This window comes from Ictidomys tridecemlineatus, chromosome 11, assembly GCF_052094955.1.
Source record: "Ictidomys tridecemlineatus isolate mIctTri1 chromosome 11, mIctTri1.hap1, whole genome shotgun sequence".
In the NCBI taxonomy this organism is placed as follows: domain Eukaryota; kingdom Metazoa; phylum Chordata; class Mammalia; order Rodentia; family Sciuridae; genus Ictidomys; species Ictidomys tridecemlineatus.
Genome location: NC_135487.1, coordinates 75,466,285 through 75,481,813, shown reverse-complemented (window position 1 = coordinate 75,481,813; position 15,529 = coordinate 75,466,285). Strand labels below are relative to the sequence as shown.

Below are 15,529 nucleotides of genomic sequence, written 5' to 3'. Positions count from 1 at the left end.
ATGGATATGTATGTCAAGAAATTTGTAGCAGAAATGGGATATTATAATTTAGGGAAATCAAACTCTCTAGCCTTGAATTTCTAGGGGAAAGAGATGATCTCTTCAAGAATGAGGGCATAATCAAGAATCTAGGAATTAAACCAGAGACCCTGTGCCTAATAGAGGAAAATGTAGGCCCAAATCTCCATCATGTTGGATTAGACCTTGACTTTCTTAATATGACTATTATAGCACAAGAATTAAAATCAAGAATTAATAAATGGGATGGATTCAAACTAAAAAGCTTCTTCTTAGCAAAAGAAACAATCAGTGAGGTGAATAGATAGCCTACAGAATGGGAGCAAATTTTTACCACGCACACATCAGATAGAGCACTAATCTTTTAAAATATATGAAGAACTCAAAAAGCTAAACACCAAAAAAATAAATAAATAACCCAATCAATAAGTGGGCCACGGACCTGAACAGACACTTCTCAGAAGAGGATATACAATCAACCAATATATTTTAAAATGTTCAACATCTCTAGCAATTAGAGAAATGCAAATCAAAACTATTCATTTCATCTCACTCCAGTCAGACCAATAAGTGTTGGCGAGGGAAAAGGGTACACTCATATATTGCTGGTGGGACTGCAAATAGGTGCAGCCAATATGGAAAGCAGTATGGAGATTTCTTGAAAAACTGGGAATGGAACTACCATTTGACCCAGCTATTCCACTCCTTGGTTTATACCCAAAGGACTTAAAAACAGCATACTGCAGTGAGGCAGCCATATCAATGTTTATAGCAGCATAATTCACAATAGCTAAATTGTGAAACCAACCTAGATGCCCTTCAGTAGATAAACAGATTTTAAAAAATGTGGTTTGTATACACAATTTGGAATATTACTCAGCATTAAAAGGTAATAAAATCATGATGTTTGCTGGTAATTGGATAGTATTGGAGAATATTATGCTAAGTGAAGTTAGCCAATCCTGAAAAACCAAATGCTGATTGTTTTTCTGATATGAGGATGCTGATCCATAATGGGGATGGATGGGGGAGCATGGAAGGAATGAATGAACTTTAGATAGGGCAAAGGGGAAGGTAAGAGGCATGGGGGTAGTAAAAACAGTAGAATGAGATGGACATCATATCCCTAAGAACATGTATGAAGACGTGAATGGTGTGATTCTACTTTGTGTACAACAAGAGACATGAAAAATTGTGCTTTATATGTGTAATATGAATTGAAATGAGTTCTCATATATAACAAACAAGAATGAATAAATTTAAAAAATGAGGGCATAGAAATGAGGATTGAATAAAAAGCAACCAGTCAAAGGTTTGGAGTACTTGAGGGGAGAGGAAGAGATGGTAGAAAACCATGCAAGTGTTGTTGGAGACCACAACTATAAGGGTAACAGTCTGTATTTTTGTGTGATTTCTATAGTAGTACTCACTTACCTGAGTGTTTACGTAGAAAAGGTGGATTGTAGTTATTTTTAAGTTGACCTTTTACTGCATAGATGCAGATGAAGGAGTTACAGGGTGCAGATAGTTCAAGTGATCAAGGATGGTTAGGGAAAGAAGTAGGAGATATGATTAAAGTGGATGGATAAGTAGGTTAAAATGAAGGGATCACTGGGTTAGAGAAGTTAGGCTGAAAAGCAGACTGGTAGACAGAGAATAAGAGGGTTTGGTCAGAAAATGAGATCATGAAGTTTAAGGTATTTGGTGTGAAAAAACTCCAAATGTTAGCAGAGATTCAGAATAGGATTAGGTGCTGAAATGGATTAGAACTTAAAGATGATTAGTATTTAGAAATGAGGTTGGCCTCTTATAAAGAGTTACCTACATGAACATTCAACTTTCCCAGCATCATAACAGGAATTGGATAGAGAAAAAAATTGTAAGCAAATGCCATAATCTTCAGTGAATGTGAGTAAATGATCAGGAAGTCAACACAAGACAGAGAAAAGGACAGTACAGCTTCTGCATCAGAGGAAAACATTTTTTGCTGAGAGTACAGAAAGAGCCAAGATAATACTAACGTACCTATTTGTGTCTCCCAGGGCTGCCTTCCTGGCCCTGTTGTATAAAAGGTGTGAGAGAATGAGCAGTTCTTCCCACCAGAAATGACATCAATTTAATTAATGTAATAATGCAGAGCAAGTGTTCCATGAACAGGTTTAGGGTATAGAAGAGTAACCTCAGATCTCAGAGGGAGGAGCAGTTCAAATAGAAAGGGCCAGCAGTGAGGAAACACAAAGCAGTCAAGAAGTAGAGGTGAGATGAAGTAGGAAATGAAATGTTTCATTTGTTGTTTGCTGGAGAAGTACTGGTAAGTGTGGTGTGACTACATTGACTGACCTCAGCAATCCTTAGTTAAGGCACAGTTTTTTTTGTTGGTATAGAACTGAATGAATGTCCCAAAGGCTGCCATATAGGAATATTCCTCATAGGATAGATTGGGGGGCTGCAGTTGTAGCTCAGTGGTAGAGTGCTTACCTAGAATATGTGAGGCACTGAGTCCAATCCACAGCATTACATTAAAATAAATAAATAAAATAAAGGTATCAAGTCCATCTTTAACTAAAAAAAAAAAAAAGTGAGATTGGGCTTTGTGGCACAAACCGGGCTTGGGAAGCTGAGACAGGAGGATTATTAGTTCAAAGCCAGCCTCAGCAATGGTGAGGTCTTTAGCAATTCAGTGAGACCCTGTCTCTAAATAAAATACAAAATAGGCCTGGGGATATGGCTCAGTGGTTGAGTGCCCCTGAATTCAATCCCCAGTACCCTCCCCAAAAAAGACAATGAGAATCTGAATGTAATAAACTTTTTATCTTGTAGCTATAACAAGAATGTGTGGCTTTGAAAAATCAGTACAGCAATCTATATTTAGCATCTGTTAGCTAAATAACAGTCTCTTATGACTGAAGATGGTTTTTCATGGTTCTTTTTTATGTTCTGAAATGACTAATGGAACCATCTGGAATTGACAGATTTTAATTTCCCCAAAGGCCAGCAAAGTCTTATTTAGATTTGTAATTCTTTTCAATGTTAGGCTCAGTGCCTGGCACTGAATAAAAGAGTGAATAGAGTAAATATATAGAATTTTGGAATATATAGAAGGTCAGTATTCATTCTGCTTTAACTGTTGTTGTCCTTCATTCCCTTTTAACTTCTGTATGTTAGTTTTGTGTGACCTTAAGTTTCTTAAACTTTGTTTTGGAGATGCTCAGTAAAATTTAACATAGGTATTATGTTATTTCTTACATAAGCAAGTGGAAGTTTAGAGAGGTTAAGTAACTCACCCAGTGTTACATAGCCAGTACAGTCAAAATCAATTCCAGTGAACCAGGCATGGTGGCATGCACCTGTAAAACACCAGCTAATCTGGAAATTGAGGCAGAAGAATCCCCAAATTCTATGCCGGCATGGGCAGTATAGTAAGACTCCATCTTAAAAAAAAGAAGAAAGAAACTAGTCAATCAATTCTAATGGATTTTGAAGGTCAAGTGCTTTTCAGATACTAGACTTAGAAATAGTTTTAAGAGCATAGAGCTGATTTTGTGTTTCTTGAGCATAAAGCTTTAAAGCTCTGGTCCTATACTCTAATGCAAAGATGTGTCTTTTATGACTTGAGAATTTATATGACCTGAGATGTTAGCATGGATTTCTCAAGCCTTGCTGGCACTGATGTGTGTTCTTCTGGACCAGTTTGTATTTGGGTAGATAGGATTATATCTTCCCACCCAAAACCGTTACCAAGTACACACTGACTTTTCCTTCTCTCTTTCCCTCATTGCATGGCAACCACTGTTCTGCTTTCTGTCTTTGTGTATAAAACACTTAATTGTTATTAGAATGTGAAATGATTTTCTTTTGTTCACTTAAGAGCCTTTCATCTGGGCTGGGGTTATAGCTTAGTGGTAGAGTGCTTACTAGCAATCTGTCAGGCACTGGGTTCGATCCTTAGCACCACATAAAAAAACAAGTAAATAAATAAAATAAAGGTACTGTGTCCATCTACAACTAAAAACATTATTATAAAAAAAGAGCCGCTAGGGCTGAGGCTCAGTGGTAGTGCACTTGCCTGGCATGTGTGAGGCACTGGGTTCTATTTTCAGCATCACATATAAATAAATAAAATAAACATCTATCAGCAACTGAAAAAAAATTTAAAAAGAGCCCTTCAGGGCTGGGTTGTGGCTCAGCAGTGGAGCGCTTGCCTCACACATGCGAGACCCTGGGTTCGATCCTCAGCACCATATACAAAAATAAACAAGTGAAATAAAAGTATTGTGTCCAACTACAACTAAAAAATATTTTTTAAAAAAAGAGCCCTTCATCTGGCAATCATATCATTGACAACTCATTTGTGTGTGTGCCTTTAATTATGATTATGAATTAATTTAGAAACCATATAAATGCTTATATAAAATGATTTTGTTGTTGGCTTCTGTATTTCCTACTGTTGTGTAACAAATTCCCACAAACTTAGCTGTTTAAAACAACAGACATTATCAGGTTTTTGTTTGTTTGTTTTTGGGTCAAGAATCTACAGCTTGGATTTTCTGCTCAGCCTCTCAGGTTGTGGGCCAGTTGTTGGCTGGGCTTGCATTGTTATCAGGAGCTTCAGTGGGAAAAGATAAATTTCCAAGTTTCCTCAGGTTTTTGGTAGAATTCATCTCATTAAAGCTGTAGGATTGAGATCCTCATTTCTTGCTGGCCATTGGCCAGGGACTGCTTTCCAGCCTCTAGAGGTTACCTGTAGTCCTCTTGCCACAAAACCTTCTCCATAGATACTCCTGTAATATGTAGCTCAGTTTTTTAAAGCCAGCAGGGAGAATTTCTGACTCTGGGAGGCTAGGCCTAGACCTCAACTGATTAGGGAACCTTAATCATGTCTACAAAAATCCTTTCATTTTTGACATATGACCTAATCATGGGAATGACATCCATATTATCTTGGTTAAAACAAGTCTTACAGGTCCTACCCATCCTCAAGAGGAGGAGATTATACAGTGTGTGTAAATGGGATAAAAGGGTACCTTCGAGTCTTGCCTGCTATAGCTTCCTTTTTTAACCTATTTCACAGGGGTTTTTATCAGCTATTGGACACCCTTTCCCCAAAATTATTTTTAATCATGGAAGGAAAAAGAGGACTTGGGATTACCTTGAAGTTGAGGAAGAAGAAGACAAACAATTAGCAGACTCTATGGCTTCTCTGGCATATCTAGTATTTGTTCAGGGCATCAGTATTGATCAGCTTCCAATGGTCTTAAGGTAAGAGTTAGTATTTGGTTTATTCATGTATTCTAAAAGTATCAAACTCTCATTTATCTAATGTCCAGTATATACATATTAACATACTAGTACATTTAAAATAAAGTATAAACAAAGGCTGTTTTTATTATAAATGATACTGGCTATAATGTTAAAGCCAGGTACTAGGAAAGTGCTCTAACACTGAGCTACAATCCTAGCCCAGATGAAATGTTAAAATAAAAAGAGGTGAATATTAAAATCTGTATAAGGGAATAGTGGGCACAAGAGTCAAAAGTGTTAAACTGGTCTTGGTTTTGAAGCTTTTGGTGCCTCCCAGGGCAGGTGGCTAGGTACTACTCATGGTTACTTTTAAGTATCATATTCTATCATATTACAATAACTTATGAAATATGCATATTTGTTAAGGCTGCTAAAGTAAAGTACCACAAACTAGATGTTTAAAATAACAGAAATATATTATCTTATAGTTCTAGAACCTTAGAAGTCTGAGATTAACGTGTCTCAGAAGGTTGTTTCTTTCCAAGGGCTGTGAAGGAGAGCCTCGTTCATGCCTCTGCCTCTAGCTTCTAGTGGTTTGCTCCCAGTCTTTGGTGTTCTTTGGCTTATAGATCTATTACCCTGTTCTCTGCCTTCATGTTCATTTGGTAGTCTCCCTGTGTACATGCCTGTCCAAATTTCCCTTTTTAATAGAAACCAGTCATAATTGGATTCAGGCCTACCCAAAGACCTCGCTTTACCCCAAATAAGGTCATATTCTGAGTATTACAAGTTATGACTCCAACATATCTTTTTGAGGGAGAATATATTTTATTCAACCTATAACTGTATATTAAAATTTATAAATATGTGTGTATACATCATTTTTTTTTCTATTTTAGCCCATCATACCTTTTGCAGTTTAATATGGGGCATATTGAAGTCTTTTTGCAAAGGTAAGATCATTTATATAGTATCTCAGGATTAAATAGTAGTGTTTAAATAAACCTTGTCAAGATGAGGGAGATGGCCTTCTCTTCACAAGGCCCTAATTAATTGATTATTTTATAAAACAGTGAAGTGAATATTTATTAAGTCTTTTTCTTAATAAGGGATTTTCCAGTTATCTAAGGTTTTTAACCTTACTTCAAAAGATGGTAATTTTTTACCCCACTACAGGTTTCTCCATCTAAGGAGGGTCAGTCAATACAAGAAGTTCATCTTTTTGCTTCATGGATGCAATGTAAACTATATCAAAAGGAAGTAGACTTCTTAACCTCACAGTTTTTAACTTTGATCATTGGCAGTGATATTCAGTTATAGTTTTTCTCATTTGAGGTGCTAAGATCAATTATACCTTTTCTCATTTGGGGTGCTAAGAAAGAGGACTTTCTTTTTTTATAAAAAAGGAAAAAAAGGAAGAAGAAATTACAGGGTAACAGGTATGCATAATTTCTACAGACAGAAAATTTAAGCATTTTGCACAACTCTAAATGGTTTCTCTCCCTATAACAAGTTAAATTATTTCTTAAGATCAGTCAGGGCCTTGCAATGCTCTCCTCTATTAACACTAGTGACAGTTTATCAATTCCGTCTCTTCCCAGGTGAAGCAAGATTTGTAATGTGGCAAATGTCCAAAGCCTTAGTCTCTAAGGCATGAATTTCAAGGGTCTCCTGGCACAAGTAGTTATAGACTCTATACATTTTCTGTATTATATAAGCCCTAATGATTTTATATTTATTTCATGTAGTTTCTGTTATTCATACAATGAAAATATGTATCGTTTTGAATCTTTGTTTTTTTTGGTACTAGGGATTGAACCCAGGGATGTTAACCACTGAACTTCATCCCTAGCCCTTATTATTTTTTTATTTTGAGACAGGCTCTAAGTTGCTTAGGGTATCACTAAGTTGCTGAGGCTGGCTTTGAACTTATGATCCTCCTACCTCAGCTGCCCGAGTCACTGGGATTATAGGCATGTGCCACTGTGTCTGGCTTAAGTTCTGTATTGATATTTCCAAACAATTTAGTCATTAACCAAAAACATAACCCTTCTAACTACTTGCATGGCTAGAATAAGAACCTGGAGCCTGAAATTGGTTTTCCAAAGATCTTAAATATTTAGTTAGTAATGATTAATTATTTAAAAAGTATTATCACAAGAGGAATATTTAATTCTTTTTTGTATAAAAATAATTGAAAAAATTTATAGAACAGCCAACTGGAATATATCAGTTATAATTTATTTCTTAGCACTTGCTATTGAAAGTCTATTGATTTGCTATCAATAAATAGGCTCTGAGCAGGTAGTTTTGGTCAGATTTGGACCCAAATCAAAAGAGATATTAAAGGAGATGAAGAATTTTCACTAATTCTTCAACAAAATTTATCCTTAATGATATACATTTGTTTTTCCTAAAGATTCATTTGAAAACAATTTATAAAATCATATTGACAAATTTTAATATTCTCTTCCAGAACAGAAGAGTCTGTTTTCTCCAAAGGATTGGTAAGATTTGTTTGTTTTATACACACACACACACAGATACTTGTGTGTGAATGTATACTTTTTTGTTTGTGTTTTGGTGGTGCTGGGTATTGAACTCAGGGCCTAGCACTCTACCACTGAGCCACATCCTTAACCTCTTCCATTATAATTTAAATACAAATTTTGTCAACACAGCTATTGATTTCACCTTGCATATATTTTAATCTGTAGGAACTGCTGGAGAATGGTTTATTGAGAATAGAAGACAACAGTATACTTTACCAGTACTTAGAAATCAAGAGTTTTCTTACTGTACCTCAGGTAAATAAAACATACACTGTAACTTGAAAATAACTCCTTACATTCCTAAACTTTAGTAAGGTAAAGATTCCTCCAATTCCTCCTCTCCCACTTTCTTTACCTCTGAAAACTCAAGTGTATTGCCATTCAATAGAACCTTCTATAATGATGGAAATGTAATTATCTGTATCATACAGTAGAAAAGCCAGGAGCCTTATTGAATGCTTGAAATGTGGCTAATGGGACTCAGGAATTTTAAATTTAATTTAAATTAATTTGAAATTAAATATCTATTAGTGGCTACCATAGTTGATACCATAACATCTAGTGAAAATGTATTAACTTTCTTGTTGAATACTTTTTGTTTCTATAGGGTTCTTGAAAATGAAATTCCTTGAACTTTTCTGAAGCATCTGAAGCATTTACTAACTCACTACTAGAAAAACATTTTGTTTTTCCCTCCTTGCATTTATTTTGCCTACTACTCTTTGTTGGTTATAATATCCAAATAAGTCCTTAGCTGTAGACATTTCTTAATATTTAAATAGAAAATCATGACTTGTTAATATATTAAGATGGAATATATCAGTTATAACAAGTTAAATAATAACAAGTTAAATTATTTCTTAAGATCAGTCAGGGCCTTGCAATGTACTCCATTTCTTGTACTCCATTTCTTCTACATACTTGATTTCATTTTCTTGCCACTCTATAGATATATTTGAAAACTACCATTTACTTTTTTAGGGGGTTGGTTATCAGGGATTAAACTCAGGGGCACTCACCACTGAGCCACATCCCCATCCCTATTTTGTATTTTATTTAGAAACAGGGTCTCACTGAGTTGCTTAGCACCTCACTTGTGCTGAGGCTCAAAATCCTCCTGCCTCAGCCTCCTGAGCCGCTGAGATTATAGGCTTGCAACACCATGCCCGGTTTATCCTTCACTTTTAAAAACACACTTTGTAACATCTTATTCTGTTAATTACAAAATCAATTATAGTTAAGTTTCCTTATAGAAATAGTAGTGGAATGAAAGGAAAAAAAAATAATTTACTTATAAATCTACCCTCACTTCTTTGAATTTTTAGTATTCACTATTGGTAATGTATTTGTTTGCAGTCACTATAACCTATTTACATCAAAATTAAATTTTTTTTTTATAATTTCCAGGGCTTAGTCAAAGTGATGACACTTTGTCCCATTGAGACATTGGTATGTACATTTGGGGGACTAATGAGTTATAATAAGAAATTTTGATAAATAATTTTATTTTTATTCATTTTATGTAACATTTTTATTTGTTCCATTTTAGAGGAAAAAGAGTTTAGCTATGCTTCAACTGTATATTAACAAGTTGGATTCACAAGGCAAATATACTTTATTTAGGTATGTATCATGCATGGCTAATTGTTAAGTATTATGGTTGATTAAAAGTCAAGTTAATACTATGTAATTATTATAGGATATAGTATTTCAGTATGTTTTACACATAATTCAACTCTAGTTAAAAGCCATATTATAATTGCCTAATCTGTGACAAGTAGAGGTTTATCAAATATTTTGGATATATATATATCCATATATATAATATATAGTTCAGTTCAATTAATTGGAGTACTCCAAACTTAAAAAAGGTTTTAAAAAGATTAAACTGAGGTTGAAACACTCCTGCTAGAACTTTACAATTTTAATAATCTCCACTATTCACAGTTGAGAATAGCTCTAGATGTATAATTTCAAAACACTAGAACTTTATAATTTTGGAAATATCCAGTTATAAATAGAATTTACTAGTTAGTAAGAACAGTAACTATTACAAGTGACTTTGTAATTGCTTGATCTCTCTTGCTTATTACCTTCACTATGGATTTTATATCCCTAGAAATAAAACATGGCCCATTTGAATTTGCAAAACTTTCATCATCATTTAGTTGTAATGTACTTCAGAATAATTTCATACGTTGTAATTTTTGCCTTCAAGGTGCTTATTGAATACAAGTAATCACTCAGGTGTGGAGGCCTTTATTATTCAAAATATCAAAAATCAGATTGACTTGTCATTTAAGGTAAGAACATAGATGTCAGTTTCCAATTAATTTATTAATATTGGGAATATATCAATGTGGGGTTTTGCCCTAGTCTTTTTCTTTCTTTAGTATTCTTTCCCTATTTCTATTCTTTTAAAAAAAAAAAAAAAAAAAAAAAAAAAAAACACTTAATTTTGAAGTTTTGTTAACTCTAAATTTAAATTGTATTAATTTTTTGAGCTAAAATTATGACATTTTGTTTTGTCATATGCTTCTGAAAAGTAAATGGAAACTTGTCTCATGTATTAGTGAATATACAATATTTTCCATATAGCAAACAGAAAACATCAATATTCTCAAATGAGCAGTGTTTGTTTCAGGTGTTTGGAAAGTGAATAGAAGTATCAAAAGTTAAAGTTAAAAAAATATAGATATACATTTTAAATGTGTTAATAGTTTATTCTTACAGCATCAGGGTATTAGAAAAACACAATTTATCATGCTACTATTTAAACCTTTCCCAATTTTTCTTTTGCTTTTCAGAAAACAAAAAACAAATGGTTTACAGGACCACAGCTGATTTCTCTTTTAGATTTGGTACTGTTTCTCCCAGAGGGTGCTGAGACAGATTTACTGCAAAACTCAGATAGGTGAGATGACCATTACTAAGGTTCAAATAGTAAACTACCTAAACTAATAAAATATATTTTCCTGTGATTTTATGATAGGGGTTAAGTGAAGATTTTTGTATTTAAGTTATTTGATGTGTAAAAACAATATAATCTCTTTTAAGAATGACCAATACTCTACTTTTATACCTTTAACGTATCCAGCATTCCATAGAGATTTGCAACTAATGTTTGTGACTAAAAATTAAGAACCTCGTGTATATAATTTATAAAAAGTTTATGTATTTTGATTTTGATGTTTTTTTCATATAAATCATGTAGTTTCACTTTTGATATACTAGCTGTTGAGAAATGTTTTTAAGCATTTACAAACAAGAGGAATTTTTTATCTTTTTTAGTATTTTCAGTTGTGGATGGACACAATATCTTTTATTTATTTATTTGTTTGTTTGTTTGAATGTGGTGCTGAGGATCAAACCTAGTGCCTCACACATGCTAGGCAAGTGCTCCACCACTGAGCTACAACCCCAGCCCAAACAAAAGGAATCTTAAAATCCAGACATCAAGACAGTGCTTTCAAGTATTAAAGATAACAATGTTGTAGAAGTAAAGCATTTGTCTAGCATGCATGAAGTCCTGTGTTTGATCCCTGGTACACACCTGCCCCCCCAAAAAAAAACCCACAGAGAATAGTAATTTTCACAGTTGCATTGGTGTGAGCTTAAATGCAAATCGAGTAATAAGTTAGTCCTTCTCCAAAAAATATGATGGTAATAGTTTTTAATGACAAACCATAGTTATAAAAACATTCTCAAGATTTTTAACTTGTTTTGTGCATTGAAATTGCTGTTGATTATATAAAATTATACTGTAAGTAACAAATTATATTTTTAATTAACAGGATTATGGCTTCATTAAATTTATTGAGATATTTAGTTATTAAAGATAATGAAAATAACAGTCAGGTAAGTGAATTATTTGAAAAAGAAATAATGTATTAAAAATTCATAAGGAATGTTTCAGATTTTCTTAATTAGTATCTACTTAAGCCAATGTTTAATATCTTAGCCCCTACAGAGTTTGGGATAAAGTGCCAACAATTTATTCTGCCACCTGCAGTTAATTCCCAGGAGCATTTACCACTGCACATCCAAGTTAACTTTCCCTTTGCTTTTCCTGTTGTGCCTCTGCTCTTTTCCTAGATGCACTCAGGTCTGTTGGGTAGATAAGTTGCAGATCCTAAGTTAACTGTAACCTTGTGGAACTCAACTTATATTTGGGTGACTTGTTCAGTTTCCTCTACCTTATAGTTCATGATTTAAGCCTGAACCATATAAAATTATGGTATTTTAAAAAGATACATGATAAAGTGAAGTATTTTCAGCACTAAAACTAAATTTGTTAATAGCACTTTTTGGATAATGTGTAGGAAGTTGGGTTTTTTTAAAAAATACCATTTCATTTGAAGTATTCAATAAGTAGAAGACTATTTGAGGAAGATGTGTCATAGAAAAGTTATATTTGCTTTTACCTTTCCTTCCCTTCTACTTACCCTATTCTAATATTGCTTTCCCTGTATGTGTCACTTCTGTTAACTATAGCCATCTTAATTATGTGTTGGTAATCTATTTTTTTAAAAAAAAAAAGTATAGGGAGAATGAAAAAATTGATTTTATGTAAAGATGCCTGAGAATTTAACAAATACATAGATTAATTTATCCAAACCCATATCAAATAGAGAACATTTAATCATCACAAGAAGTTCCCTTATGCTCCTTCCCAGGTAATTCTGACCTCATTGCTCCACCTCCATCCTATCCCTGCCACAGGCAGCCACTATTCTGGCCAGGTGCTATGCAACACTTATTCTTTACTTTTCCCTCTTCAGTGATAATATAGGTACAGGAAGAATCACTAACTTGCACAAGGATACACATCTAGAAAATGTAGAAATGGCTAAGACTCCAGTGGCCAGAAGTTTTGAAATCACAAAAATCTTGGCTCCTAAAGGAACTTGTGGTAAAAACAGAAAAGTTACAGCATAAGATTCAGCAGCAGTGAAGAGACCCTAAGGTTTCAGGAAGGTGTCCATAATTAGGGTAAGGTATGAGTTTTTACCTTTTTAGTTATCAGGAAAGATTGTTAACCTATGTAAGAGATGATTTAAGTTGCTTAACAGTAAAAAAAAATGAATCTTTTTTTTTTTTTTTTTTTTTTTTTGGTACTGGGGGATTTAACTTGGGTGTTTTACCACTGAGCCACATCCACAGCTGTGCTAAATTGCAGAGGCTGGCTTTGAACTTACAATCCTCCTGTCTCAGCTGCCCAAGCTGCTGGCATTATAGGCATGGGCCACTGTACCCATCGAAAATGAATCTTGGTGATTATGACACACAGATTATTAGGTGTGATATATAGTATAATACAGAGGCAGCAAATAGGTTCTTACCTAAAGAAGACTTAAGAGTAGCTTAGCATTGAACAATGTCTGCTTTGATATCCACAGATAATACTCACTTTAATTTGGCTTGAACATTTCATGGTGAAAAAAAGATAACATCCAGTTTATATATCTGACTTCTTATTTAATGGTTTAAAATTTTTTCCCTTAGCGATGAAATATTCTAAATTTTGGCCACATAAGTTACATAATTATCATACCAGGGAAATTAGCAAAAAAAAAAAAAAAACCTAATCCAAGATGGCAATCTGATGTCTTTGAGGCAGCTTAAGAGCTTGTGCATTATGGCAATGTTTCTCCCATGTACAATTATAATACATCATATATATATAAAATGAGAAGCAAATCTGTCTCCTGTGGTTAATCAAAAAAAATGACAGCTTCTGTAGCTGTGGGTTAGCTCAGTGGTAGAGTACATGTTTAGCATTTGCAAAGCTCTGGATTCAATCCCCAATAACCAAAAAAAAAAAAAGCAGTTTCTTAATTTTTAAGAAGTTTTGGATAAAGGAAAAACAAAATTATATTCTTGTCATACTAAATAATGGGGCATTTTATTCAGAAGGACTCCTCCCAGTTCCTATTTTTGATAGGATATTTGTCAAGAGGCTAATAGTCAGATGAAAAATTTAAAAGTATCAGAAAGATATACAGGAAATTTAAATAAGAACAGAATCATTCAAAGACAACAAAGTGATTCATAATTGAATAATAATCCATTTCTTTTCCTTTCATTTCAAGTTATTGTCCACTAATTTACTCTTTGACATTCCCTTCCTCACCCTACCATTTCATGACTGTCTCCCTATATTATGTCAAGAACTTTATCCCATACCTCAGTTTCATACATCTTTTCTTGAATCTTACAGCATAAGTCATGCTCCATGTCTAATATAAAAACCAACTTAATTTTTATACCAAATATTCCTTATTGGGCAGTATCTTTAAATAGTTATTACTTGTTTTGAATTATAATAATTCCAATGGACATCTATAATTATGCTATACCTTACCTTTTGTCTACTCATATTTTTACCCATCTATTTGCTTGCCCATTGTTTCCTACATTACTTCTGATTGTAATGTGTACAGTAAAAGCAGGGTCAAAAGAAACGAGATTTCAAAAATCATAAGTAGCAGGAATTTTTAAAAATTCAATTGTGTAATGTATGTATACATATATTCTTTTTACTAAGGAAAAAAGTGCAGATATCTCACATAATAATACATATATAATTCTATATAATCTATTCTTTCCTCAAGATTAAAACATATCCTGGTGCTGAGCATGTTGCTCAACATTAGAGCACTTGCCTAGCATGTGGGAGGCTCTGGGTTCAATTCCCCATACTGCAAAAATAAGTAAATGAATAAATAAATACAAATATATCCCATGTGAGGTATCTGCAGTGCCAAATGATTTCAGGTGATAAAAGTTCAATAATATTACAAGTAGCAGAAGTTCTGCAGTATTACTTTATAAATAAGAAGACATATACAAGTAGGAGAAGGGGGAAAGCTGGTTCTTGATCATGTCCTTTTTTTTTTTTTTTTTTTTTCCTCTTCATTATTATGGTTGACTGTATTCTTTCCAAGTTCCCTGTCTGTTCTGGAAATAAATTTAATCGTGGTATAGAAATACCTTCTCTTCCTTTTGTAAAAGAGTCTGCAGTAGATTTTGGAATGTACAGTTAAGGCTTAGAACTGAAAAGATTTCAGAACTATGACATCAATTGCAAGTTACTTTTTTTCCTAGACATTTAAGATATATACACAATGGAATTTTACTTAGCATTAAAAAAGAACAAAACCATGGCATTTGCAGGTAAATGGATGGCGTTGGAGAAGATAATGCTAAGTGAAGTCAGCCAATCCCCAAAAAACAAATACTGAGTGTTTTCTCTGTTATAAGGAGGTTGTAGTGGGATTGGGAGGGAGAGCATGGGAGGAATAGATGAATTCTAAATAGGGAAAAGGGGTGGGGAGGGAAAGGAACCAGGCAGGGGATTAGCAAGGATGGTGGAATGTGATGGATGTCATTATATAAAATACATGTACGAAGACTTGAATTGGGTGTCAACATACTTTATATACAGAGATACAAAAATTGGGATATATATGTGTATTAAGAATTGTAATGCAAAAAAAAGCGCATTACCTTAGAATAGGTAGAGGGGAAGGCAGGGGATGTGGGGATAAATAAGAAAGATAGTAGAATGAAACAGGCTTTATTACTTTATGCATGTATGTGACTATATGACCAATGTGATTCTACAATATGTATACTCAGAAAAATGAGAAATTACATCCCATCTATGTGTGATATATCAAAGTATATAAGTGCAATTCTACTGTCATATATAACTA

General features: G+C 33.6%; 1 protein-coding gene across 3 annotated transcripts in view; it reads left to right on the top strand.

Moving 5' to 3' along the window:
- The window catches only part of Glmn (glomulin, FKBP associated protein), a 49,143-nt gene that overhangs the window by 24,139 nt on the left and 9,475 nt on the right, over positions 1-15,529 (top strand). For 2 of the 3 annotated variants that reach the window (XM_005327731.5, XM_021728016.3), the window contains exons 8-16: positions 5,090-5,277; positions 6,159-6,212; positions 7,736-7,766; positions 7,977-8,066; positions 9,219-9,260; positions 9,361-9,434; positions 10,030-10,114; positions 10,619-10,725; positions 11,606-11,669. In XM_005327731.5, the coding sequence (XP_005327788.1) occupies positions 5,090-5,277; positions 6,159-6,212; positions 7,736-7,766; positions 7,977-8,066; positions 9,219-9,260; positions 9,361-9,434; positions 10,030-10,114; positions 10,619-10,725; positions 11,606-11,669 (735 nt within the window). Of the gene's footprint in view, positions 1-5,089; positions 5,278-6,158; positions 6,213-7,735; positions 7,767-7,976; positions 8,067-9,218; positions 9,261-9,360; positions 9,435-10,029; positions 10,115-10,618; positions 10,726-11,605; positions 11,670-12,592; positions 12,802-15,529 lie in introns of those variants that run through there. The other variant, XM_078026731.1, reaches the window with a different exon arrangement.